At 32.4% G+C, this 27,588-nt stretch overlaps 1 protein-coding gene across 1 annotated transcript in view; it reads right to left on the reverse strand.

The window, feature by feature from the left end:
• LOC145693015 (cholesterol transporter ABCA5-like) overlaps positions 1-27,588 on the reverse strand; it is a 131,582-nt gene that overhangs the window by 22,140 nt on the left and 81,854 nt on the right. Inside the window, 13 exon segments of the mRNA XM_081768669.1 lie at positions 1,797-2,411; positions 5,787-5,958; positions 8,870-9,158; positions 10,796-11,198; positions 14,015-14,243; positions 15,485-15,624; positions 17,077-17,166; positions 19,582-19,731; positions 20,516-20,630; positions 20,953-21,094; positions 23,271-23,439; positions 25,270-25,346; positions 27,034-27,184. Coding sequence (XP_081624795.1) covers positions 1,797-2,411; positions 5,787-5,958; positions 8,870-9,158; positions 10,796-11,198; positions 14,015-14,243; positions 15,485-15,624; positions 17,077-17,166; positions 19,582-19,731; positions 20,516-20,630; positions 20,953-21,094; positions 23,271-23,439; positions 25,270-25,346; positions 27,034-27,184 — 2,742 coding nt within the window.

Raw genomic sequence — 27,588 nt, forward strand, 5'->3', positions numbered from 1 at the left:
GAACAGAACATTCCACTATACAAACATTGCACTAAACAGTCAGTATCGAGCTTCTATCTTTGGTAATCATTATAGCTTAGTGCCACACCTACCTTATTTACAACCACGTAAGAATAAATAGCTATTTGTTCCGCAATCAGAAGATTCTGGGTTCAAATCTCGTAGCCGATTATCTCAGATGAATATTTACTTAAAAGACAGTAATTTAAACATGTTTAATCTAATTGTTAAGGAGATAAGTGATACACTGACTTTGTTATTTGCATCTGTAAGAGTTTTTCTGTACGGTTTCAACTACTTGTTCCGTAGCCTTTTTCACTAAGTTTAATCAAATAAAAATTGAATCACTTTATAAATAGATTTTGCACTTTTAGTGCAACAAGAGGACCCCTACATCAAAGGTGTAAAATATGTTCATAAAATGATTCGAACTTAATATGAATAACTTAACTGGGTGAATAAGTGGTAGAAACTGAACAGGAAAACTCCTACAGACGCAATCAAAGAAATCAGCGTGCCATTTGTCTTCTTAACAATTATCTTATCACGGGTTTTCCTTACTTCCTTGGGATGTTGTTATTGTTTATACTGTTAACGATTCCAGTGTAAGTTGGAATCGCAGCCCATAACTAACAAATTTGTTCAATAAATATCTTGAAGCATATAGGTATCCACGGTTATCAGGAACATTGGCTTTCAAAGTGCGAGCAAGAGGTCAGTATAATAATAATAAAACTAAAACTGAACTTGCTGTTGCTACACGAACAACTACAGCTTGTCAGATGGCCACCCTCATCTGGGTGATGTGTGGTTCGAGTTTCAATTTCTAGTGTCATTATTTCTGACTTTCTAAATCGGAGTTGTTTACTCATCGCTTAATACAACAAACTCCTCAATTATCTCAAGATCCTGGCTCAACACCGAATATTTTGTGCTTCAACTGGAAATTGCACTCTCGAAAATGAGCACTACCAATGGCACGCACGTAACCATTCAGCTACACGGATAACAATAATAATAATAGTAATAATAATATCGCATCTAACAGTACTTACATCATTTCAAAGTCTAATGTTATGTTACAATTTTCCCAACATAAATGTAATGTTGTAATGTAGTAATTATGTAGTGTAAAGCTACTGTTGCTAACTTTAATAATACAAGAAAAGAGAAGTTAATACAACGAATCTCCCAGATGCTAAACGAATTAATAATTATTAACAGAGTTATAAAACTAAGTCAGTTTTCGAAGCACAAATTTCCAGTCAATTAGGGGAAAAGATTATTCGAACCATTTGTTTTCAAATTAAAGAGAGCTCAAATTTATATACATGCAAACGCGCTTTTATACTACTCTTAAGTTCAAGTCCACGTTCATTCCTGAAAAAATCAAGTTTCATTTGATTTTTTTTTTTTTTTTTTTTTTTTTTTTTTTTTTTTTTTTTTTGCCTATTACTTAGGAATACTTTTTAACTCGGAATATTATCTGATAATGCGAGGATTATCTTTTGTATAAGACGTTATGTTAAAAGAAATATTTTTTGCCATTCTGTGGATCAGATGTGGCACACAAACTCTAGTTAGGATGTTTTATTGTAGTTTGATATATGCAATGTTTATATACGATAAATAACAAAGTTTAAAATAGTGTTAATTTTATAAGCCACAACGTTTTTAATGTATTATAATATTCTTACGACAAAAATGTTTAGTTAATTTTGAACACAATGTAACTTAACAATCAAACTAAAGCAAAACAGATGCAGATAAACGAATAATCATTTCAGTCTACTTACCGTAAACATTTGAAAAATATCGCTTACTCTTCCTCCAGACTTCTTAATGTCCAAAATAAGTAGAACAAAAAAGCAGATGGGAATATGAATCAGTATCCCAACTAACATAACAATGATTTCGTTTGTCATGTAATCTGCAACAGTCAACTTTAAACAAGCTGAACCTTTTAAACTGCAAATTATATACACTTTGTTCACGTAGTAGACCAGTGCATATGGAACATACATTGTGTCAAAGAGTGAAAAGAACACGTGAAGAATCAATGATGCGTTTCCTCCTACTTGAAACATATCTAGCATCACTACCAACATAAACGGTATGAATCCCAGGAATGTCGTTATGTTAGGCAGTATTGACTGAGCAGAATCCATTTTGTCAAAAATATACGAGACACACGTTGCAAACAGGATAGAAGCTGGACAGTACAGAATAATAAGTGCACCAAGCGTTCCAAATGCTGGAGGGTCTCTGAATGCTGGTAAATCAAACACAAATATCAAGCCCAGGAGAGCTGCACAAATTAATATCATGAGTACACCAAGCACTATGAAATATGTAAAGAAATACATGAAGAATGATAATCCATTCACACGAAGTTGATTCTTTGCATGAATCTGAAATGAAAAATAAAAAAAAGAACAATTAAATTCTATATTCTATACGACTATAAAAAATAAACATATTTCAATGGCGTTTTAACTTTCTCTTAAGTAAAAGCAAGGACATATCCTTGGTAACTACATTGAGTGTCAAGTAAAAAAAGCAAAAAATGTGTGAGTAGTATGCAATTGTTTTACATGCGTAAAGCTATTAGACATATGATTAAACCAGTGTTGGATCCAGAAGGTGGCGCTCCCTGAAGTAATGATATAACTTTTTTGTGGTATTTCAACGACATGAGACGACAGAAGTTATCTGTTCTCAATCTATGGTTAGTACAAACTAGCTAATATTCTCAAATGTTGCAACCGGTGATATTTTGCGACTTCTCCAAACCTCCCATCCTTTTGCGCAAGAATGAAGAGATATAAAGCTTCTGTGGCCAAGTGGAGGATCTAGAAGGGGTAATGTGTCCTCCCTCAAGGAAAAATCTCTCTTTTTGTATTATTTCAACGAGCTGAGATGACTCAATTATTTTTGTATCAATATACTAGAGTAACAATAATATACTCTCAGTCTATCGTTAGTACAAAGTAGCTAATATCCCCAGGTGTTACAGCAGATAAAAAATTTTCATCCCCTTCAAACCTTCCATCTTTTTGAGCACGACTGAAGCAAAATTAACTCCGTAGCTCAGCGAGGGATCCAGAAGGGGTTGCGCACCCCTCCATGAGAAAATATAACCCTTTCTGTGTTAGTTCCACAGACGACAAGTGTTTTGTCAATTTATTAGACCAATAATCTGTTCTCAATCTATATTGTTAGTACTAACTAGCTAATATACCAAAGTATTACAGCAGGTAATATTTTGCGCTCTTCCGAACCTTTCATCCATTTGAGCACGAATGAAGAAATATAAACTTTCCTTGGCGAGTGGCGGATCTAAAAAAGCACGTGTGCACCCCCTCCCCGCACGGAAAATATAACCCCTTTGGTGCTATTTCCACGGAAGAATTTGTATTTACTTGAGTTCAAACCCTAAGTTTGATCGCCAACAACTCAAGAACCAAATGCCCGCATGCCACGTATTTCACATGCATTTTAGGCTTGTTAAAGTCTACTAATATTACCAATATTTAAAATTTTGGTTAAGTGAAAACCTTTAGTTCGTGAGTTATTGGCTCCCAAATTTCGGGCTTGAATTTACAAACCTGTTACGGGAAGTAAGTGCAGTATGTATTTATAATCAAGATTTGCTTTTAAAAAAATCAATGAAAGATGACCTTTTTTCCGTTATAGGGAAGTCTGCTAATTCATAGGACAGAAGTTATGAGGGAGCAAGAAACAAAATCCGTGTGAAATACAATACAACTTATAAAAATATAACTTATTTTCATTCCATCTCTTAACTTCAATTTTCGAACGTGGAAAGACACAATCCACATACAGAATGGGTAGTGTATTCAAAATAGTTTTTCTTTTCACAGAATAACGAAACTAGACATGTCTATGAATAAACGATAAATTACAAAAAAGGAAAGAAAAAAGATAAAAAAAAGACCACTCAAATGGATTTATTATAATGTAGAAATGTCAAATGTAGTGGTACCAGAAGTTGAAAGCTAATATTTCAAGTTGAACTTCGTTACTGTAGGTGGTTTCTGAAGGACGATGTCAATTATGTAACTTCCTTACCTATCAGGAAGTACATTTTAATCACTCATAAACTTTGAATGATAATAGTAAGTATTCTTTTAATTAATCCAAACATAGATATATATAATTTCATTATTAACAATTTGCGAGAAGAAACTTAATTCTTCCAAGTTTAGCAAGAAATTTCACTTTATCTCCACTCTGTGCGGTGGTAAAGACCTCGCAGACTTCGCGGTGCTGAGGGCCTCTATGTAAATGGAACCTACATATAATTATAAATGAAAAATTAAGATTTTGGAGAAAATCTATATACCAACAAAATTTATAATAAATGACCAATTCAGATTTAAAAAAAAAAAAAAAATGAGCAAGTAATATGAACATCTGGAAACAGTTAATTTCGAAATGGACAAAAAATATAACAAAGGAACAAATTGGAGAAATATTATAGAAGTAACGTCCAGCTTAAATTAATGTATTATTCAGCTGACTTAACGAAATTGACTTATAAACAAGTGAGCCTTTGTCTCAAACCTGAAAACCAATTATTGAAATTCATGTATGGAGGGGTATAGTGCCCGAAACTGAAATATGAGACTTCTGGAATCCGAAGCCCTATCATCTTTGGAATGCCGGATATCTTAACATGGGAAATCTAAAATTCTATTTCCTATAGGTAAAAATGAAGGATGTAAATTGAAGGAAATTTGAACTCAGTCAAATTACATAGAGTAATTTCAGTTTCTTTTTTATTTTCTTCCGTATTTTGTTGATAATTCTATATTATTCCATTTCATATTATTATACGTACTATAATTTTATAGTTTAGCTGTACTTTCTCTCTTTGTCTACTTATGTATGTATTGCTGTATATTTGGAATTTTCAATGCTTCATTGTAATTTGTCCATTGCACATTGCATACAATGCATATTATATTTTTCCTTTTATTTTAATAAATAAATAAATAATAAGTAACATTAGGAAAATGGGAGAGGGGAAACACATATTTGTCTGTGTAGAAGAAATGAATTGTTCTACGAATGAAACTCTTTCAACATTCACTACCGGACACCGTTCGACGTCCACCATCATGGTTGTACGCCACTGGATTAAAATAAATAAAAGTTAAGATTTATGTTACAAAAAGACAGAAAACAGGAAGTTGTGATAGTTTCTATTTTTTGTAGTATCTAGACTAGAATAGGTACCAGTTCCGAATAATTCTGGTAACTTACGAGATGGTACACTATCTTTTTAGCTTCTAATTATGTAAAATATATACATTTCATTTAGGGCCATACTTATGTACTCTGCTACAATGGGAAAGTAATATTCCATCGTTTTTCCTTCATTTTTTTGTAAGTTACTTTTTTTCCTTTTTGGTAAAACTATCAGAACATAGTCAATAATAAAATAGTATTTGTCTGATTACTAAATTGGGAATCATACTACAAAATATACCTAAAACTATAATGGGAAAGTTAGTAGTTTTTGTTTCATGATATTAACTTGAAATCTCCAATTAATAATGTCTTCGATTACACATTTTTTTTTAAAATTCTTGCTCAGAATTTGGATCTATCCTATTCCCACCCTGGATATGCACTTCAAGTGTACGCTCATAAATAGCCTTTGTCTGTGTTTATAACCAACGTCTTAGATGACAATAACTGTATTGGCCATAGGGCATAGCCCGATTTTATAAAACAAGAATTCAATTTATGGAACTTACTTCACGGTCATACACCATATCAACAGCTAAACTGACAGGAACCAATACAAATATCATTCCTATAAAAAGAGCAGAGGAGAAAGCACCACTGTTGAATTGAACAGGTTGCAACGTCTTTGGGAATGGATGAGTCTTTACTGTTATTTGACTAGCCTCGTCTTTCATTAGGAGACTGAAAAGAAAAAGAAAAAATGTTCACTTACACACAATTTTCTCTCTCTCTCTCTCTCTCGCAGACACACACATACACACATACGAAGTATATATATATATATATATTGTGGCAGAGCCCGTATTTTATTTATCAGAATTCTTAATTTAACGATTAACTTTATTTAATTTTTGAGGATATTGGCTTTTTGTAAAATATTAAAATTGTTTGGTGAAGGAAAACAACTGTCACAATTGAGGTTAATGCAAGTTTGTAAAATTGTATTTTTTTTACCGTCAGCAGATAAAATAAACAAAACACATAATTGGTAGTCTGCGAATGCAGGAAAGAAATTCATGAAATGCGTTGGCTATAACATTCTGTAAAAATTACGAGTTGCAATTGTAACATGTTTGTGAACATCAGACACATTCACGGATATGTGGAAACTGCCTAGAATCGGGAAATCAGAGCATGCCAAGTGTTGCAGTTTTTGTTCTTGAAACAAGGAAAGAATTTGTTTTTCCGAAAGAAAGAGGACACAGGTGCCTGACGTCAGACGACGCGGCAGAATTCCGGGAGTCGAGATTGAAACAAAACCAGGGGCAGGAGGTCTTTAGGGGAGAGAAGTTCCACGTCGTTTGATGGAGAAGTTCTACGTCTTTTGAGAGAGAAGGACGGAACCTTTCGTCGAATAGTTTTGTGTTCATCGCTGTTAAGTTTCTAATGTGATTTGAAGTACGAAGTCAATTACATCGGTAATCCGATCTTCAAACAACTAACAGTTAACGTTAGTTAAACCGGATCATTGGTTCGAGACGCCGTTTCCACTGCAGACCATCTATTGACCAGAGACGCCTGTCTGTTTCGATATCAACCTGGCGATATCGATATCTACGGAGCAACCCCGGAGATCATCAACAGAGAACGTCAACTGAAGACAACAGTAAAAGGTATGTGTGACTTCAAATTCAGAGTACAAACGCTCAGTGCTCGATATGCACTGCTCGTCTGGCAAAGACTCTAAATATCCGTTATAATCCACGACATTTTACACTAGCAACAAACTTTCTAATAAGAAATATAATTGTTGTTTAATAATTGAATTTATGAGTTATCATTACGATTTAATCCCAAATAGAAATGTGCTTTATTCAAAACCTCTCGCTTATAAAACAGATACTTGCCCACTCATTCTAGATGGTGAGTGGAAGGTGATCTGCTCAATTCAACTTTTGCATCCCCAATTTCAGGCACGAATTGAGCGGGTTGTCAATATATATATATATATATATATATACAGGGTGTTAATGAACTATACCGACAAACTTTAAGAGATGATTCCTCACATCAAAATAAGAGAAAAAGTTCATATGGACCTATGGTGAAAAGTGAATAGTTTTAGAGCTAGGGCTGTCCAAAATCGCGAAAGAGCCAAATTTCAAGAAGCTCTATTTCGAATTCCAGAGACTGTGGATGGTGGTCCTTATCAGCGTAAAGGAAATCACTCATACGCAATCCAAAAATACATATTTCATTAATGTTCATTGGTTGTACGGATTATTCCTTGCAGGGTGAAATTTCCAGACATTCCATCAACCGAATTTTGAGATATGCTCTGACTTTATGATTGGTCCAAAGTAGGCAAACGATAAGTATTGATAGCAATGAACACGGAATCCTTTAGCGCAATGTCAGAAGTGTTAAGGATCGTCAGCAGCACGGTCTCTCGTACTCAGGAAAACGCATGGTATGATGTTTTCTTTCACGCTTATAAGTGAAGAAAACATGAAATATACCGTGACGAAATACATATCATCACAGGTTATTCCGAACACAAAGAAACACTGAGCTGCCGGTTCCTAACACTTCCATCTTCCCTCCGAAGCACTGGATGTCCATTGTTGTCAAGGTTTACCTCCTACCTACTTTGGACCCTTCTTGAAATCAGGGTATATTTGAAAACTCTATTGAAAACATATCTGAGAATTACACCTTGTAGGGAATAATCATTACACCTATTGATAACTGATGAAAAAGCTTCCTTTCAACACCTGTCCTTTCTATACACAAAGTTGGGTATATCCATAAAGAATCGGAAGAGTTCATAAACCAATTTTCACAAAACTCATATCCTTTCTGCAATAATCTATTCATTTATATTAGATCTGAATACTATTGATTTTGAATAAAGAGTTCCGAACACAACATACTCTCCCTCCCCGCGCCTTACTTTACTAACTTCTTTTCTCTAAAAAAAAAAAAAAATCTTCGATAAGTGTCTCTCATCTTCTTGTAAATGAAATTAAATGAAATCTTTGAGTTTTACGTCCCACGGTTATGCCGGTTAGGCTAAAGGAAACGGTGATGGTGAGTAATGAATGAAATGGTGGAATGAAAACAGTGGGTGGAAACGGTAGAACCCCGAGAAAACCCACGCACACGATGTTTGTCCACCACAAAGTTCACTGGTGGGGCTGGAATCGAACCCGGGACTCCATGCACCAGAGGTGAACGCTCTACCACTGAGCCACCGCGGCTCCACTCTCATCTTCTTGTGACGGCTCTTGAGAGATAATAACAGTTTCCTTTTTCTTGTATTGGGGGAATCATTTTTTGTTTCGGAAAAATATTTATCCTAATTATTGAAATATATTTTAAACCTGTAACGATATTGTTATTCTTGCTCTTTAAGCTTATTCCCAGTACTGAGAGAGATTTAACGTTGGCAGAGTTGTTTGTCCAAAATGTTGAAAGAGACTCGCCGAATGTTCGGAAGCAACATTTGTTTTTGAAATAGGAAATAAGTAAAATTCATTAGTTTAATTATGTGCTCTGTGGGCAAATTCGTTCTATGAAGTTTCATTTCTGCGCACAACACTCGTACGAAACTATAAGAAATCAGAAATATACAATGAGTTTGTTTACTTACCTAAAAATTGTATTGCTTAGGATATTTATCACAACAGGAAGTGAATGCTGAGCTGTATCATTATACATAGCCATAACATCCAACTCCGAACTACCTAGAGAGCTATCTAGATCATACGCGTTTATATTCAACGCCGCCATGTGAGGAGCGATGTCCAGCAATAAAGAGAAACTTCCATTGTACATTGAAAGAGATGATTCAACATGCTTCTCTATTGCATCCACGAACTCATCCATTGACTTCTCGGTGGCGTTATGGAATGCAATAGGAGTTTCATATTTGTAAGTATCTATAAATTATAAGAAGTCTATTAATAAATATTTATTGCATCTAACCACTTTCAAGAAAAAAAAAAAACTTTCACATTGTGTAGCTTTGTCTACTATTTTGCATCTATGTATATTACAAATAGATACACCTACTGAATTAGCATTTATATGTAAACAAACAAAACTAGAAAAGCTGATTATATATATATAATACTGTGTTATACTTACTTTATATATAGTTTTGAGAGGAGTTACCAGCTTCGTAAGACTGCCACAATATGCAAGAAATAGACTAGCCAGAGTGTCAAACAAATTGCAATGTTAAAATTGTCCTATCTTTTACGTTATAATAAATATTTGCCACTAGAATAGTATTTGACAATTCACAGGAAATATTACTTATTTTATAAACTCTGCTTCTCTACATTGATAAAGATTGTCTTAACTGTTAATAGTTTTCATAGGGAGTCATAGTTCTTTATTGTGTACCATTTTATAGTTCGGAGCTAAGAAGAAAACAAACCTGAGGGAGCGAATTTAATTTTTTTTTTCTATAAACACCTGCAAAATATTAAAGATTCTCTTACACATCAACCAGTCTAATCTTCTGACATTTTTGATTAAATGTTTTGGATTCACAAACCAAAATTGTATTCGTTTATACATATTTCAGGTTATTATTGGCATTTACGACTTAAGCCTGTCACATAGACGTCCCTCGACGAACACACTATCCGAGAATGCGAGAAAGGAAGGAAGGAAGCGGAAGGACCTGTATGTTAGATACCATCCCAGCATTTGCCTGATGAATGAGGAGAACTCAGGGAAAACGTTTCTCACGATAGCTACCCTGAAAAAGCTGTTACACATTTTCGACTGAATCGAGTTCGGGACAGCTCGCACTACAAATCAAAGTAAAGGAAGTAAAATAATAACAACTAGTGGAAAATAGATTGAGTTAGGCGGAAAGTGTGATAAAGGATCACTGAATTGACCATCTAGAAAGATATAATCTGTGCATTGTTAATATGTCTTTCGGGAAGCAGCTTCTATGTAAATTGAGATATATTTTATGATGAAAATGGATGATTTAAGAACAGTTTTAGGATGTATATAATATGTACAGCGGGGGACACTTCTAAATGGTACACCTTAGCCGTAAATCTCCATATGGCTGTACCATTTAGAAGTGTCCCCCGCTGTACAAGAAATTCATATATGTAACTTTTTTTTTGAGATTTTATGTGAGTTTAATTATGGTGGAAGTATAATCAAAGTATTGAGTTATATATTTGTTTACTTTGACACAGTAGTGGGTATTTTATCTTTTACTATTATATTTTTGGAAGGATATACAAACATTTATATATGAAGTAACAATGCATAGATGTATTACATTATGGATATACAGTAATATTTATTGTCTGAAGGATTTTCACCTACTATCAAAACTAGGAGTATGTTCTTAACCCCCAAACTCACGGAGATCAAACGATAGCTTGGCTTAAGCCATCCAAGCTGATTGACATCTTACTTCCATATATGAACCCAACCACCTGCTCTTTATAAGAATCTCACATTGAATTTACATAACACATATATTATGTTCCAAACATCACAATATTTTAAAATTTTGTAAAAAAAGAAAAATTCTTACCTTTATTGAGCACTAATGACTTTTCCTTCCTTTCTAATGTCTGCATAGTATTAAGATACAGACCTAGTGCTGCTAGTCCTAACGGCAAGACAATCATAAAATACAGCTTTTGAATATCCCTAAACATTCGAAGGACCCTGAGCTTTAGCAAGGCTTTTATGGTTTGCCAAGCGTTTGGATCAGTAGCAATAGGCTGGAAGACCAAGCCAGTGTTCTCGATTTCCTGGCTTGCCCTTCCATCAGGAATTTTTTCTTCAGTCTCGTTTTCATTTTGAAAGCTCTGATATGACGTTTTGGACTGCAAAGACAAGGATCGACTCAAAGCACGGTTTCTCACCATCTTCTTTGATAAGTTGTCCATCGTACCGTCAGTTTCTTCATCCTTCTCTAAATGCAGGAAAACCTGTAATGAAAACAGTACAATTTGAAATGATACATGGTTTTGTACGAGGGGAAAATCACATGAAAACTTCAGCGAGACGAACTAGATAGTTATCAGCAATCATGCATAAAATATCCTGCAAAGGGCGAAACTAATCATTCCAGTGTTGTACTAGATCCGAATATAACTACACAGAGAAGAGGAACATCTTGATCTATGGGCATCAAAGCATTTAAAAGCTCGTCACATCGGTGTTTATTGGTCTCCAAGGGCGCCGATTTATCTGTAAATTTGGGGGGGGGGGGCGCATTCAGATGCAGAAGGTATATATATATATATATATATATATATATATATATATATATGAAGATTTTAAGACAAATTGGACTCAAATTATGCCAAATATTGTATATTCACAAATACAGTAGGGGGCTCAGATGAGCTTTGAGGGGACCCGGGCTCCCTCCCCCCAGGATCGGCGCCCTTGTTGGGCTTCCATGTAGTTAGGGATATGTGCCTTTTAGGCCTGCTATACACTATAAGATAGATCTTAGAAAATCTCTTCCAATTTTCCCTAGCGTCAAAATCTCAACGTGTATGGCATCAAATCGCATGTCTTTTTCTATGTTCTGAACGATCCTATGAGATTTTTCTAGTTTAGAGTACGCTCTATTCCGGAAAGTAAATTCGTAAAATTTCGATTTAAGCGACATCAGGTGAGGGAAAGTATGCTTTTTTTTTTTTAAGGTATGCAATTTAACAACTCACAAACATGGCCGTAGTTTTGCTGGTGCTATCCTATTATATATCCCACAAATTTGTGAAGTATCATATAATTTTGAAAGAACATTTCACAAAAAAAAAAAAAAAAAAAAAAATCCAAATATGTGGGCGCTGCACCTGTAAGTTTAATATTTCGCGAGAAATGCATGTTGAACTTCTCAAACATGTAATCAGATCAGACAGGAAAAATCTTCACGTTTATGGCACAAAAGGGTAGGATTTCCTACGAGATATGTCGTAACATTTTTCCAAAGATAAATCCTAAGGTATTTTCTAGGATCTATCCTATAGTGTATAGCAGGTCTTACGTGCGTCGTGCCAGATTCAAGTCCGGTGGAGGCACATGTATCTTAAAATCCCTCGTTAAAATGCGAACCTGATCATAATTAGCCAAGGTACATAAAAGAACATTGAATTTCAAGCAATGATATACAGGTACGTATCATACTAAAATAGCAAGCATTCCCAATCTGTCTGTTACAGTACATTATCATTTAGCGATCAATCAATATTCAGTATTCGTGTATACTGTTTCATCTACATGCTACTACCAACTATTTTCACTGTAAGCTTTCAATCTATAATCTATAATCTGATACTCTATAATTAGTAAAGCACACGGAATTTATCTTAAAGTTATAACAAAAGTGTATTTATAGATTCCCTTTTCATAATTAAAATGAACTTACATGCGACCCATTATCAGGACTCATCAGATTTTTAGGGCTTGGAAAGTGTTAGAGAGGATTGTTAGGGTTGGCACAGAGAGGTATAGCTTTCACAGTTGAAAAGAAAGAATAAAAAAAGACATATAAAACAACAAAAATATACACCATCAATTATCTGATATGCTTCTAAAAATTATGGAATGCCTATAATTTATTATCAAGTTGACATCATATTTTAAATCCTCAATTGAGAACTACTGCAGATTGATGCAGAATTTGATTCAGAATGTAATGGTTATTTCACTTCAAAGCTTTTCAATTATTGAATACATGAATGAATTGAATATTCAAAGCTTCTCAATATTCAATTTATTGAATTTACTTATGATGTATAAAACGCATACTATGAATATCCAAAAGTGGATAAACAATTACATTTTTGTTCCAAGCATACAGCTAGTATTACTGAATATTGCTTAATAAAAAACATATTTTAAAAAAATGTATTATTCAATTCGCTTTGTAACATAAATATGAAATTATAATTCAAAGGGCAATGTAATTGATATGATATGCATACAAACAAAAAATGTTTCCAGTGACGTAAACAGTGCTTATGTTTTAATTTAAAATCGAATTATAGTTTATATTGGAATTAAATCTATGAATAGTTCTTGACTATTTGAAAAAAAAGAAAGAAACAATATCCAACTAAGAATTATTTTACAGACTGATTACAAAACAGTGGAGTGTACCAAGACATCGGTAACACAAAAATATACACCAATGTAAAAGAAAATATTAAAACAACAGTAAGTATTCCCTGTCTCTGGCTTATTCCAAAATTTAAAAAGCAATGGCGGACATAACATAAAAGAAATCCAAGTTATAGTAAAATCGGATGATAGTAAAATTTAAAAAAAAAAAAAAATTATAAAAAAAATACTCCAGTTTAAAAATTTGGATTAAGACTGAAACATAGATATAGATATGTATAAAAATCCGGTGCACATATTAAACATCTAAGATTCGGTAACCTCGAATAAAAAAATTAAAAAAAAAAAAAAAATGCACACGTGCAGGAAAGAAGCAATATAAACTTTGATGCAGCTCCATCTATTGAAGCTCTTTATATTAGCAGATTAATTATCCTATATGCTTTTACTAATATTTTAATCTATTTTTAGTCCCTTCTGTTGATATTAGAGCCCATTGGCTTTAAAACATCGTGAAATCACAACTTACACTTCTGAATGGCGAGTCTGACAATTTTGTTTTCTCAATCACATACTTATAATTTACAATTAATAATAATTATTAAACTTCATTAATTTTGTATCTAAAGCAGAAAACTAGAACGTACGAGGACTTTTGTTGGTGGCTTACCTCTTCTAGTGTTGTCATCGACACTCCATAACTACTAATTCCAAGATAACCTCTGCTAATGATTTCCTCTTCAATTGCAGAAAAAAGCCCTGAGAAACTATCCACTGCGTTGTGAGGAAGTATGAATGAAAGTTCTCTCCCATGCCGGCGAGCTTTCTCCGCCATAATCACGTGGCTTGTCACTAGTTTAGCAATGACATGTTCTTTGCTTGGGTCATTCAGTACTAGCCTGCAAACAAACGAACGTAAGTAGCATGGATGATAAGAATAAAAGATCATTACGATATTTATGAACTTTATCCAGGTTAGTAACAGATATACTTCAGTGTCCACGCAAGTGTTGAACAATAAATTTCACTTCTACCTACGTTTGATCTGAAAATAATTGAAAGTGAAATGAACCATTCGATTAATATAACCTTTATGCACGTATTTATGAGTCACAAAGCGGACAACTAAAGGAGGTATTGGTATATTTATGAAGGCTTCTACTCATAATAGTACACACAAAAGCTATTGACGAAGAGAATGTATACTGTAAAATATAGCGTACACTATCATCTATTCTATTTATTGTAAGATTCCTTTGTTCAGGTTAAGAATAGACAAATATTAATATAACATAACATCTAACGGAAAAAGAAGCAAATATTGAATATCTGCTATGTTTGACAACGATTATGGGAGGTAAACATACCATGGTGAACGTTTTGTGATTTTGTTATGTGAACAGTTATTGTATTTTATTTTTCAAGACCAAGTACAATAAAAGTATATTTTGTTTTAAATTCTGTATCAAAAATAAGACAAAACGGTATATTTTCGAACATATCAAACGATGCTGCTTCAACCAGATATTTCTTGCAAACTTTCCTTATTACTACATGAAAAAAAAACATTTTCAAAGAAAAGAGCAAGCTGAGTTACTTGAATTAGATTTAAAAAATTATATTTTCTATAAGATTGTGTTTTAAAATTGTCAAATAAGTAAAATATGCTTACTCTAATAGTGTAGCGAATAGTCTATGAAGAATGTTATAGAATGGTGAATAGTCTGTGAAGAGTGTAATAGTAAATAGTGTGTGGCATTTGGCTGGTAAGTAGTCTGTGGAGAATGTTACAATATATAGTGAATAGTCTGTGAAAAGTGTCAGAGGACAATAATCTGTGGCATTTGGCATGAGTCGACGGTTTGTGAGCAGGAGTTGGCGGAATACAAGTGTGCATGTTACAAGAATTGCAAGGAAACGCAGGGACAATAATATTTCTTAGCATAAAGATAACAATTAGTATCTATGAAGTAATTTGAAGTGTTGTGTGCATGTATCTGTATGAGTAAATAAAGGGTAACCTAGTTTTGGGAAAGTAGGTTTTTTTTTTTTTTTTTTTTTTATTTGTAGAAGTAATAGCACTTACTAAATTATGCTTCTGATAATGTTACAAAACATACTTGAAAACTGTATAACTTACGTGAGATGATAACCAATTCCAAATTTGTTTTTGAGGAAAAGAGACGATCCACAACACCTCAGTCTTCCTTTAGAAATAACTGCTTTTCTGTCAGCTAAAATATCTGCTTCATCCATGAAATGAGTGGTGAGCAATATAACCTGAACATGAAGGGAAAGAGAGAAAATAATTAATAAATACGACACGATTTAAAATTATTACTTGCGATATTCTGATATCAAATTAGTTAGGAAAACCTCTACAACATAAGCCTTCTTCTGTTTAAAACTTTCGAATACTTAACTAACACACTCCAAGAGAAAGAAAATCACCTTTATCTTTAAAAGTACACAAATTTTAATAATTTTGGAATCACATCTCGATACTGTAAATTCAGTGATATTCACGATATTCACACAAAGAAGAAGGTGTTTGTCTACTTGAAGAATAAAAGACGATCAAATTTCGGAAGAATTTGAGCACAAAAAATATGTTTCACTTTCTTAGTTTGTAGCATATTTTGTTGTATCAGCTAGTCCAGAAGAACGTCCTATTTTACTAGCTTAAATTGATAGCTTTAACTACAAGCTGATTACTGTATACACTACTTCGAAATGACAACTGAAGTTTACAAAAAAAAGTTTGATAAGTTTGAAACTAAAAGAAAGCAAATGCAAGAGTATACCTGTGAAATAGATTACGCAAATACTCCAGTACTTAGTGAATCCATATTATATATATAGTTATTAATTTTAAATACTTTCCGAACTCACATCTGAGTAGCGATAAACATACAAATGTTTATAGACATTGTTCAAGCCATATACCGCATGTAACCACCTACAGTCTAAGGTTAAAATCAACTGAAGAATACACAAATGGAATCTCTGGTGAACTATCATCAACCGGGAAGAAAAAAATGAATTTTTTTGTGAAAAATGATATAAGAATAACGATTTCGTATTAGATAAAATAGAAAGACAGGAAAAAGTGCGATTTCTACCCTGCATTCCAGAAAAACTTGCTACAAATCTAATCTTTTTTCATTTGTAAAATGTTTACATCAATATACCTTTTTAGCAATTTCTTTCACAATATTATGATCGCATTTTTTTCTTTATTTCCTCCTCCTCCTCCTCCTCCTCCTCCTTCTTCTTCTTCTTCTTCTTCTTCTTATTATTATTATTATTATTATTATTATTATTATTATTATTATTATTATTATTATTATTATTATTATTATTTCTGATAGCTTCTGTTCTCATTAATATTCCGTTATCTTCGTGTAACACATATTATTATTCATTTATTGCAGTACTTTTCTATTCTTAATACTAGTTAGTACGTGTAAAATAAAATTACACGTTTTTATTTTTGTTCTTGCTCTTTTTCACTATGTATGTTATCAAATTTGCATATTTTATTTATATAAACGAGTAAGTTGAATTCAAAAAGCAATTCCTTAATTTTCCTACTTAAAACAAGTAAATGAATGAATACATTATGCAATACCATCTGTACTACACCTGCTCAATGTATCACAGATTTGGAAGCACGTATATCATATCTATCATCCGTAAATGATACAATAAATAAATAAATAGTATACTTGCCTTTCCATGCCTTTTATTTTGCAAAACTGACCACATATGACGTCGTGAATACGGATCAACTCCTGCAGTGGGTTCATCTAGGATCACAATCTGCAAATTAAAAATAGCCTGTTGAAAAAAACCTTCCAATAATAGGCATAGTTTGAATGCATCCAGTATAATTCATATATATCTAATGAAAAATAATAATATTTAACTTGAAAAGTGGCTGTGCATGTTGCTGTAGATATATTGCAACCTCCTTCTGCGTCCTTGATACAGTAATATTGGATTTATTCAGTTGAATGAGATATTTGTATTCTATGTACCACAAAAACCCTTATATACCAAATTTCATACTGCACACGTAGCTACTCAAAGGAATTATCCCCCCCACCCCATACACTTGTGCTACAATCATATTGAAATCGTACAAATGAATAAGACAATCCTATTTTATGAATCGAAATTCACTATATTCCAAATTCCAACTCTTTATGTCCAGTGGCTCAAAATCAACATATAATAATATTAATATTTGTTACTTCTTTCCCTGAAGTTTCAAAAAATTCTCAATGATAAATATCTAGCCACAGGTATTGACCAATCACTATACTGAAAATGATCCAATTCAACAAAATGGGATTTAGTTGATAATACATCCCATTTAAAGATACTTTCTTTGAATATATGAAGATTTAAAATTTTAACTTTCGCAAAATAAAAGACGAGAAACTCTGCTTTTTAAACTTTTATTTAGAGCTAAAATAGATTGGCTTCCATTAAGGATAACGTTATTAAGAAATACATGTATATGAAATACATGAAATCTTTTACCCCTTTTTAAGTTTTCTAAACGAGTCAATAATGCAAATAAATAAGATATTTTGGTTTTTAAGCATCAAAATAATTTCTTATAATTCCAAATTTCACAAAAACGACTCTTTGTTTCATCATGATAAATATTAAAACAGAAAGCTGATTAATATTCTTTTTATGATTTGAATACCACTCAATTATTATTATATTCATTTATTATTTATGTAGCGGCATAATCTTTAATTTTATGGAAAACTATATATATATATATATTTACATGTTTGCTATTGCCAAAATATCAGTGTTCGAAGTGGAAAAAAAGCAGAGACGGTATGTTTTATTACGATTTTAACTCGGCATACCGGCTATCTTAAGTGTTGAAATACAGTGAAGGTATGTTCCCTAAAACATTGCATTTCTATTTACATAATGACTGAAAACTATTGCATTTCTATTTACATAATGACTGAAAAACCATTGGAGAGCTTCTTTTTAGTTACAGGGAGAGACTTTGATCCCTCGCCAACAACTTTCTGAAAATAAATAAATAAATAAAATATCCCCTTATGTTGTATTAAACAGAATTATTACACGAAAATGCTCAAAAAAAAAAGAGTTTTTATATTAATAATTTCCTATGGTAAAGCTCCCGGACCCCCACTCGACTAAGGGGTATTCCAAACCCCGGAAGAATCGCCCCCACACCATACAACCCCTAAATCCACTCATGCTCAAAACACAACATTTTTATGAATTAAGACAAGAAGACACACACATACATATGAAAGAAACAATTCAATATGGCACATCAAAATATAAACTTGATGAGCTTCTTCGAAGACATCTTATTTTAGAAACAAAAGGTAGAAGGAAAGTAACAAAAATGTCGGTGTTGTCAACTTAGAAATTATTTCTACGTAAGAAATAAAATCTTCTCACGTGAAAAGCTATTCGTCAACTACTCTGTATAAAAATGGATTTATTAAAGGTATTAGCATCTACTCTCCCGTGAGGGTATGTCTTGATCATCAAAAAAACAGAGGCGGTATGCCTTCATCACTGAAAAACCAGAGGCGGTATGGCATACCACCGCATACCGTCTCACTTCGACCTCTGCAAAATAATACATATACGGTATATGGAACTTAAAGCAGTATCAAGTAAATATAAAATTAAATTCCTACACAAGATAACAATAAGTTACAAATCAATAATAGCTACCAGTAACAAATAAAGAATGCTTATTGCCATTGATATTTTTCAGATTATCATGCATTATGGACGTCGCTTCTCCGTTTCTATTTTTAATTTTTTTTATTATTTTAATAATTTATCACACCGTTATTAATTTCTGATTGTTTCAACCTTTCAACTAGATACAACATTAGTAATTAAAGCTTGTAAATTATTATTTATGCTCTATCTTTGTAAACTATACTTTATTATGCTTTCTGATTCTGCGCTTTTCTTGTCTGTAGCGGTCCAAATATCTGTGAAGGACATTAACAGCAAGTTTAATGTGATTTTCTTTTTAAAACACGGTTTATGGTTCTCCATTCATTATAGTGAAAAGAATGTTAAAATATCAAAAGGGAAATTATGTGCTAATTTACCGTACTCTAAGGCTGCTAAACACTAATCAATAGAAATGTATTGTTCCGTTCAAACCAAATACCTAAATCACATGAGTTTCTTCTTTTTCTTTACCTTTGGATCTCCAATCAGTGCAATTCCAATTGACAATTTCCTCTTCTGGCCACCACTAAGATATTTAGCGAATGTATCTGCTTTCTCTTGAAGATCAATATCACGTAACGTTTTCTCGACTTCAGATTGTACTTGAGATGAGGGAATACCCTGAAACAACAAGAATAAATTATTAATAGCTATCTAACATTTCAGTTATTTTTTATTTATTTTGTATGATTTCTAGATTGGCAGTTCTACAAATAGATTATCTAAGTGGCAAGCTTTATTGCTAATTTCGTTCTCTAAAAGAAATTTCCTTTACAAAACCAAACACCAGAATTTAAATTCATTGTTTTTATTTTATTATATAAAATTTGAAGAAAACACTTGTCACATGCAAAACTCAGTGACAAGGGCATAACAATACAAATTACATAAGGAAAAAAATATTTCGGAAGTGTTTGAAATTGTCTTAAGTTTGTGCTAAGATCAAGTTGTTATATTTAGATTCTTTACATATCCATTTTCTGCTTAGGGCAAGCCATCCAAGCACTTATTTCAGTCCTAATGATACGACGGCAAAGTAGCAGATTTAACGAGTAAATACTGGGAGTGCGATGGTTCAGTGGTAGAGTGCTTACTTCTTGTGCGACAGGTGCCTGGTTCGATCCCAAACTATTTGATTTTGTGGTGGACAATATCGTGCGTGTGGGTTTCCTTGGGATTCTTCCATTTCGTTCCATCAATTCCTTTTATTATCATTTATTTTCATTAATCACCCATTTCCTTTAGCCTACAGAGCGGAACATAAGACGTGAAATTGAAATGTTTCCATAATGTTAAAAAAAATCATGCTCATCATTATCTAACAATAAATAAAAATCTTAATGAATTCATATTAATTCAATTGCAACCACTTATTACAATATAGACGAATTTAGTGTTTCCTTACCCTAACTGCAGCAAAAAATTCTAGATGTTCTCGTGGTGTAAGAAGATCAAATAAAATATCATGCTGTGGACATACACCTGTCATCCTCCTTATAGCAGCCATATCATTTGGATCTCTGGAAATAGAAATATTTTTGTGCTCAATTAGCAACTTCAGTGTGAAATACTATACAATCAATGATTACTCTACTCAGTACTCTTTAAATTTCATCAAACGTAAAGCTTACAGAAATATAATATTGTAGAAAAGATATCACTAAGAGTTAATTCAAAAGAGAGCTAATATTGTGCAGAAATTAACATCAAAGCATTTATTTTTCGCTATCTTTCAACCTTTAAAAGCTATAAAATAGACGATTTTCATTTATATATAACGCTTTACAGAACTTTCATTCATATAAGAAGGTATAAATAAATGATAATTTAAAAAAAAAATACCTGATGTCATAACCAAACACTGTAGCAGTGCCTGTAGATGGTCCTGTGAGTCCGGTCAGTATATTGAAGAGTGTAGTTTTTCCTGCACCATTATGGCCTAATATTGCTGTGATTTGACCTTCATAGATGGTAAGATTAATACCTTTAAAGAAAAAGTTTAAAAAGCATGAAAATTATCTTAGTTTTATTAATGTAAATATTGGATTTTATTTTAAATCCTTTGCTTGCTACCTTATGACAAAACAAAATGGGCATCTTGTAATATTGATCTGTGATCAACAAAACACGGAATAAAGAGCATATAATAATAATAATAATAATAATAATAATAATAATAATAATAATAATAATAATAATAATAATAATAATAATAATAATAATAATAATAATAATGAATGCATCATTATTTACATACAATATATTTAAAATTCCTACTTTCTAAACAAGTACGCTTACACAACTATAATCAGAATTGCTATAATTTATATTTAGCTACGCCAAGTAACCCAATAGACATTATCAATTATTATTTCTTTGAAATACCCAAACACTCATTATTAATAGATGTCACACAAGTTTCACAATTATCAAACGAGCCTTTTAGTGTAAAGCGTTACATTTTATTTGCAATCGATGTAAATCAGCACATGCTATCAACAGAAATGTTGCTTTCTATACTAGAAGTTATTAAATGGACTTCTTAATACATAGGATACATCCTAATATTGCTGCAATTTGGCCTTCATAGATTGTAAGATTAATACCTTAAGAAAAATTTTTAAAAAGGTATGAAATAACAAGACAATCGCCTTAGTTCTATTAATGTAAATATGGGATTTTTATTTTAAATTCTTTTCTTGTTGCTTCACGATAGAATATAAAGGGCATCTTGTTCCCTTACAGATATCAATAGTTTTACAGATATAGTTAATGAAGTATTCTCGGTGTTCTCAAAAATGAACAACTAGAATTTTTTAACTTTAAGTGATATTCTTCCTATGATAGTAATATCTCAATACATGTTAAGGGACAATTATAATAGCTCAAAAACAGTTAAAACTATATTTAATATATGGTGTTTAAAAATCCCGATTAAAATAATTTAGCACAAGCTGATTTAAAGCAAAATATCAAAACAAAGTTTTCAAACATATTAAATAAACTTTTTATACATAACTTTGTATTCTTTCTTCAACTGAAAAAAATTCAACACACGCTATTAACAAAATGCATAAAATATTCTTAACGTTACAACATTCAGTAAACTCTCTTGTACACAGTTTAACCTTTAAGTAGGTTCGCTCTGTGTACTAAATCAATGTTCTGCGTCTTGATTTAAAACGCAAAAACTTAAAAGTAGAGAGTACAAATACAGAAGTCCTGAGTGAGATCGAACATTTCACTGAAACAAAATAAATATATAAATAAATAAATAAATAATACAAAAACAAAAATAAAAAATAAAAAAATAAAAAATAAAAATATAAAAATTAAAAAGTAGTAATGTTGAAATGTTTTCTTGGTAAGTTCTACGAATCAATTTGATCGATATCATGCATACTAGAGTTTCATATCATTTCTTTAAAACAACTCAATTAACATTACCAACGGAGCACGGCGGCTCAGTGGTAGAGCGCTCACCTCTGGTGCGTAGGGTCCTGGTTCGATCCCAGCTGGCGTCAAGTGGGCTTCATGGTGGACAAACACCGTATTCGTGGGTTCTCTCGGGGTTCTCCTGTTTCCTCCCACTTTATTCATTCCACCATTCCATTCATTTATCATTATTACCGTCTCCTTTAGTCTAGCCGGCATAATCATGGGACGTAAAACAGAAAGATTTCATTTCACTTTTCAACTAACATTGTCAACATAATGTACAAAAAAAAAATCTATATACCTTTTTGTGATATAGAAACAAGTTTTTTTTATTATTTATTTATTTATTTATTTATTTATTCTATCTCATCCTATTCATAACTTTTGACCACTATTGCTGTATATGGTTTTCAGGTGATATGTATTTTTGGTTCTTGACGGACGATCGTTATCGGAAATAGGAAAATGGGTATTGTAGGATGTACTAAATTTTTTGCTTTTAATTTCTTACAATATCATATAGAAGTTTCCTTATGAAATCCTAAAATTTTCTAGACTAGACTACTTTCTGAATACACATAGTACGTAATTTTCATTTTACCAAAACTTTTTTTTTTTTTTTTCGTCTTGACTTTACCAATTTTCATTCATATTGATAACAATGTTACTTATTGAAAATGTGCTTTGGGTATTCAAAACGTAGCGCAATAGTAGTAACTTACCATTGATGGCCTTCACTTCGGGTTTCCTGCACGCATGGAAAGACTTGTAGAGGTCAACAATACGAATAGCTTCTCTTCCCCTCATTTCACGAGGAACTGGCTCCACATCCTTGTTAGACTCCTCTCCTGGCGCGAACGACAAATTCAAATCGCCATTCACAGCTGGGATCTAATGTAAACATAAAAATAAACAGATATCACTGCATTATATCCTTTATGAAGTTATCGGTATTGTTTCTGGCTTTTCATCCCTGATTAACTTAATTTTAAATCCATTTGTTATAACTACTAACATTGAAGCTATTACAATGTTTTAATATATATGAAAAAAGAAACTGATTTTGAAGTATTAGTAAAAGAGTTTAAAATTAAGTAAAAGACAAGAGAAAATCCGAATATATATAACTAGAATTTCATTGCTCCAAATGAAAAAAAAAAGAAAACTTGACTATTGCATTAATTCTTTTTGTATACAAGTATTACTATATTAGGTGAGTTTTCTTTCCTTAGGTTGAAGGTGATAAAAGTTTCATTTTTATCGATGTCATTTTCCTCAAGGGTTATCAGTGGATATCATTATAATTTATTGTACTGTGGATTTTTGAAATATCACTAATATCAAACTGATTAAAATTACCGCTAAATTACTAAAAGTTATTCAAAATCTACAACTTGAAACTTTCATAATTTTTCTAAATTTTCTGGAAGGAAATAAGTTTGACTAAGAGTGACAAAATTTCGATAGATTTTACTGAAGTATGGCATAAATCGTTTGAGTTTCTAATTTCTTTTTGAATAGGAAAGCAAAAAAATCAAATAGCTTATTGGGCGTATATTTTTATCTATTTACATCGTCTTTCAATAGAATAGTGTACAACTTGAAGAACCAACATCATATTTGGCCAGATAGGTGAATAAAGTAATTTCAATCAAATAATCACATGGAATTTTGACGAAAGACGTGTACTGCACCAAAGAGATCATTTCGAGAATTGACATAGCCCAAGAAGCATTCAACAAGAAACGGTCACTCTCAACTAGCAGCCTTAATATTGGACTAAGAAAGAAATTGGTTAAGTGCTATATATGGAGCATTGGACTTTATGGTTTAGAGACTTGGACATTACGGAAGTTAGAGAAGAAATATTTAAAGAGCTTCGAAACGTGGTGTTGGAGGAAGATGGAGAAGATACAATGGACAGAAAGAGTAACAAACGAAAATGTTTTAAAACGAATAGGATAGAAGAGGACGCTTCTAGCCACAATCCTTCAAAGGAAGGTCAAATAGACTGGACACATCTTGCGAAGAAATTGTCTTCTTCATACCGCCATGAAGGAAATATGGAAGGAAAGCGAGGAATAGGAAGAAGAACACAATTGATCGATTATTTGAAAAATAGAAGAAAATATTGGGAGTTAAAAGAGGAAGCTGAAAATCGAGAACCATGGAAGAAACATTTCCAGCCCCAAACTGAAAATTAAGAAGAAGAGAAGAAAAAAAAAACTCATTAGTCCCAAGACCTGCCAAAAGGCAGAATACTTAATAATAATAATAATAATAATAATAATAATAATAATAATAATAATAATAATAATAATAATAATAATAATAATAATAATAATAATAATAATAATAATAATAATAATAATAATAATAATAATAATAATTACACTGACAGGTAGCTGAAAATGTCTGCTCTCAACGATTTTTTCAAACAGGTATAGTAAGATAACACGAACAAGTAGTAAATACAAACTACTACATGTGATTGCATACTTTTAAAACAGCACTAACATTTTTGTTTCTAAAAGGTCAATATTCTGGCGATTACACACTTTCTGAACAGCTTTCGGCAAGAATGCTAAACATTAACTTGAAAAAATAGTATTATAATTTTACTTTCTCAATACGTTATTTACATAAGTAACGTATAATTTCTTATATGTATTATTATTATTTATTATTTTATGTCATTCAACAACTTTAGATTTCTCTCACCTTTGGAGCTGCTTTTCTTGAACACCAGAACGCAGGACTGAAGCAAAACCAAGGCTTTCTCTTAGTTCCATACTCGCCTAAAATAGAAACATAAATCATAGAATCATAATAGATTCTATGATATCTTAACTTCTTAAAAGAACACTACGATTTTTTTATATGCACAGGTAGCCATAAGTAGTTCTACCAATACAAGAAAACTTTTTTTTTTTTTTTTTGTAACAAGATATTTAAAAACATTTTTCAACCTGAGAATTACACTATACAGGGGTGCCCATTCCCCCCAAAGCTGATGGCGCACTCCCCCCCCCCCCAAAAAAACTAATAATCTCTTCCCTCCTCAAAACTCAAGTCCTCTAAAAACAATTGCCCAGTATAGCAGTTGTTTTTATAGTACTAGTAATTGTTATTTTTGTTGTTGTTTTTATTTCCTGTGGTAGTATTATAGAATGCTTGTAGAAGTAGTAGGGGCAGTAGTAATTATAAAAATGGCATTACTTTTATTAGTAGTCTTGGTAGTGTACAATACTAAATATGTTCTATAAGGATATTGAAGGATATAAAAACTTCTACACACTGTGTATGGCACAGGTATTCTTTTTTTACACTTAGTAGTATTATTTTTTCTTTACAAAATATTGATATAATTCCCTTGTACATGAAAAGTAAGACGCAAGTTACAAGTTATTGAGTTTGATACCAAAAGAAAATGTTATCCTCGAAATTAGCCTACAAAAAGAAGTGATATCCAACAAAAAACATTCATGTAAAAGAGCCAAGTACGAGTGGCCTTAAAAAGAATTGAAATCACAAAAATAGGCGCCAAGTTCTGGTGGACAACAGTTACAAACACTCACTGGCTCACTTCAAATTTAGATTTGAAACTTGGCTGTTGTCTGTATGGTTACCACTAGCTCACAATTATGTCAAACTACTTTATGATTTTCAACAGACAACATAGACAAGTTTAAAATCTAAATTTGAAAGTGATTCCTTGAGTGTTTGTAACTGTTGTTCACCAGAACTTGGAGACATCCTTTCATATAGCAACTTGTGTGGTACTTCATTCATAGAGTTTCTAAGCAGGGGGTAGGGGGATTCATTCTCGACATTAAAAAAAATCGCATCGTGTTCCAATGTTATTCTGACGACAGCAAAATTACTTATTCGACATTAGAGTAAAATTCTTCCTCAATTTTTTTATTCCCCCCAATTTGTTTCTCGATGGCACAACTTGCGCAATTCATCCCTCCTGTGGGCAGCCCTTCTCTCTTAAAACGAACCAACCTTTCCTTTCATACGGCTACTGGTGCGGTACTTCATTCATCGAGTATCGAAGCAGGAGGTACGGGGGTTCATCCCGGAAAAATTTTGAAAATTAGCTTCTCAAAATAGTGTTTTAATGCTATTCCGACAGTAAAATTGCTAGTTCGAAAGCAGAGTAAAATCCCCCCCAAAATTTTTCTCAATGGCGCAGCTTGCGCCATACATCCCCCCTATGGGCGGCCCTGACACTATATATTTAACTAAGGATTATCTAATAAGGATAAGAAAGTATTGAAATTTTGCACAGAGCTACAGCACGTGTTACGAAAACATCATAGTAGAGAGATAAACACTCAAAAGAATGTTGCTATATTTCATTGTTCTTTCTTTTTTGTTCTCTGATCTTTTAATTTTCGGAGGAAAATAAATCAAAAGTTCGAAATTTTTGTAAGCAATACAATTCAATTCGAAAGTTTTACATGACGTTAAAATACTTACTCGGGACAACGCTATCCAAGTAATAAGCAAGAAATCCATATAACACAATATCTACTGCCATCATAATAAGACTTCCACCATATGGAATCCCTGGGCCAGACCACAAATTATCGAAACTTACACCTTTTCCTGATAGATCCATCACCAAAGCCTAGAAAGGAAAACAACTGAAGAAAAACCACTATTTGCATACTAAGAATTAAAACTAACCCCAGTTACCAATAACTGTTCTGTTGTCTAATGTACAAAATTAAAACGTCATTAACATAAGCAAAGGTATAGAATTGCTGAGAATAGCCCTATTGTGTCACCTAGTTTACACTGTAGTAATTAATTAACTGAATAATAATAATAACAATAACAATAATAGTAGCAGTGACGACGCTAGAAGGGCAAGAGGATGGTCGCTCCAATGGCATCATCGTCCGACTCCCGCCCGACTTCCCCTAGATCAGGACCGTAGCCAGGATTATTTCACTCGGGGAAAACATTCTTGTTAAGAGCTACTAAAAATTATTCTCATAATAATAATTATTGTAATTCAGCATTTTCTTT

Source organism: Thermobia domestica, chromosome 8, assembly GCF_964235325.1.
Source record: "Thermobia domestica chromosome 8, izTheDome1.hap1.1, whole genome shotgun sequence".
In the NCBI taxonomy this organism is placed as follows: Eukaryota; Metazoa; Arthropoda; class Insecta; order Zygentoma; family Lepismatidae; genus Thermobia; species Thermobia domestica.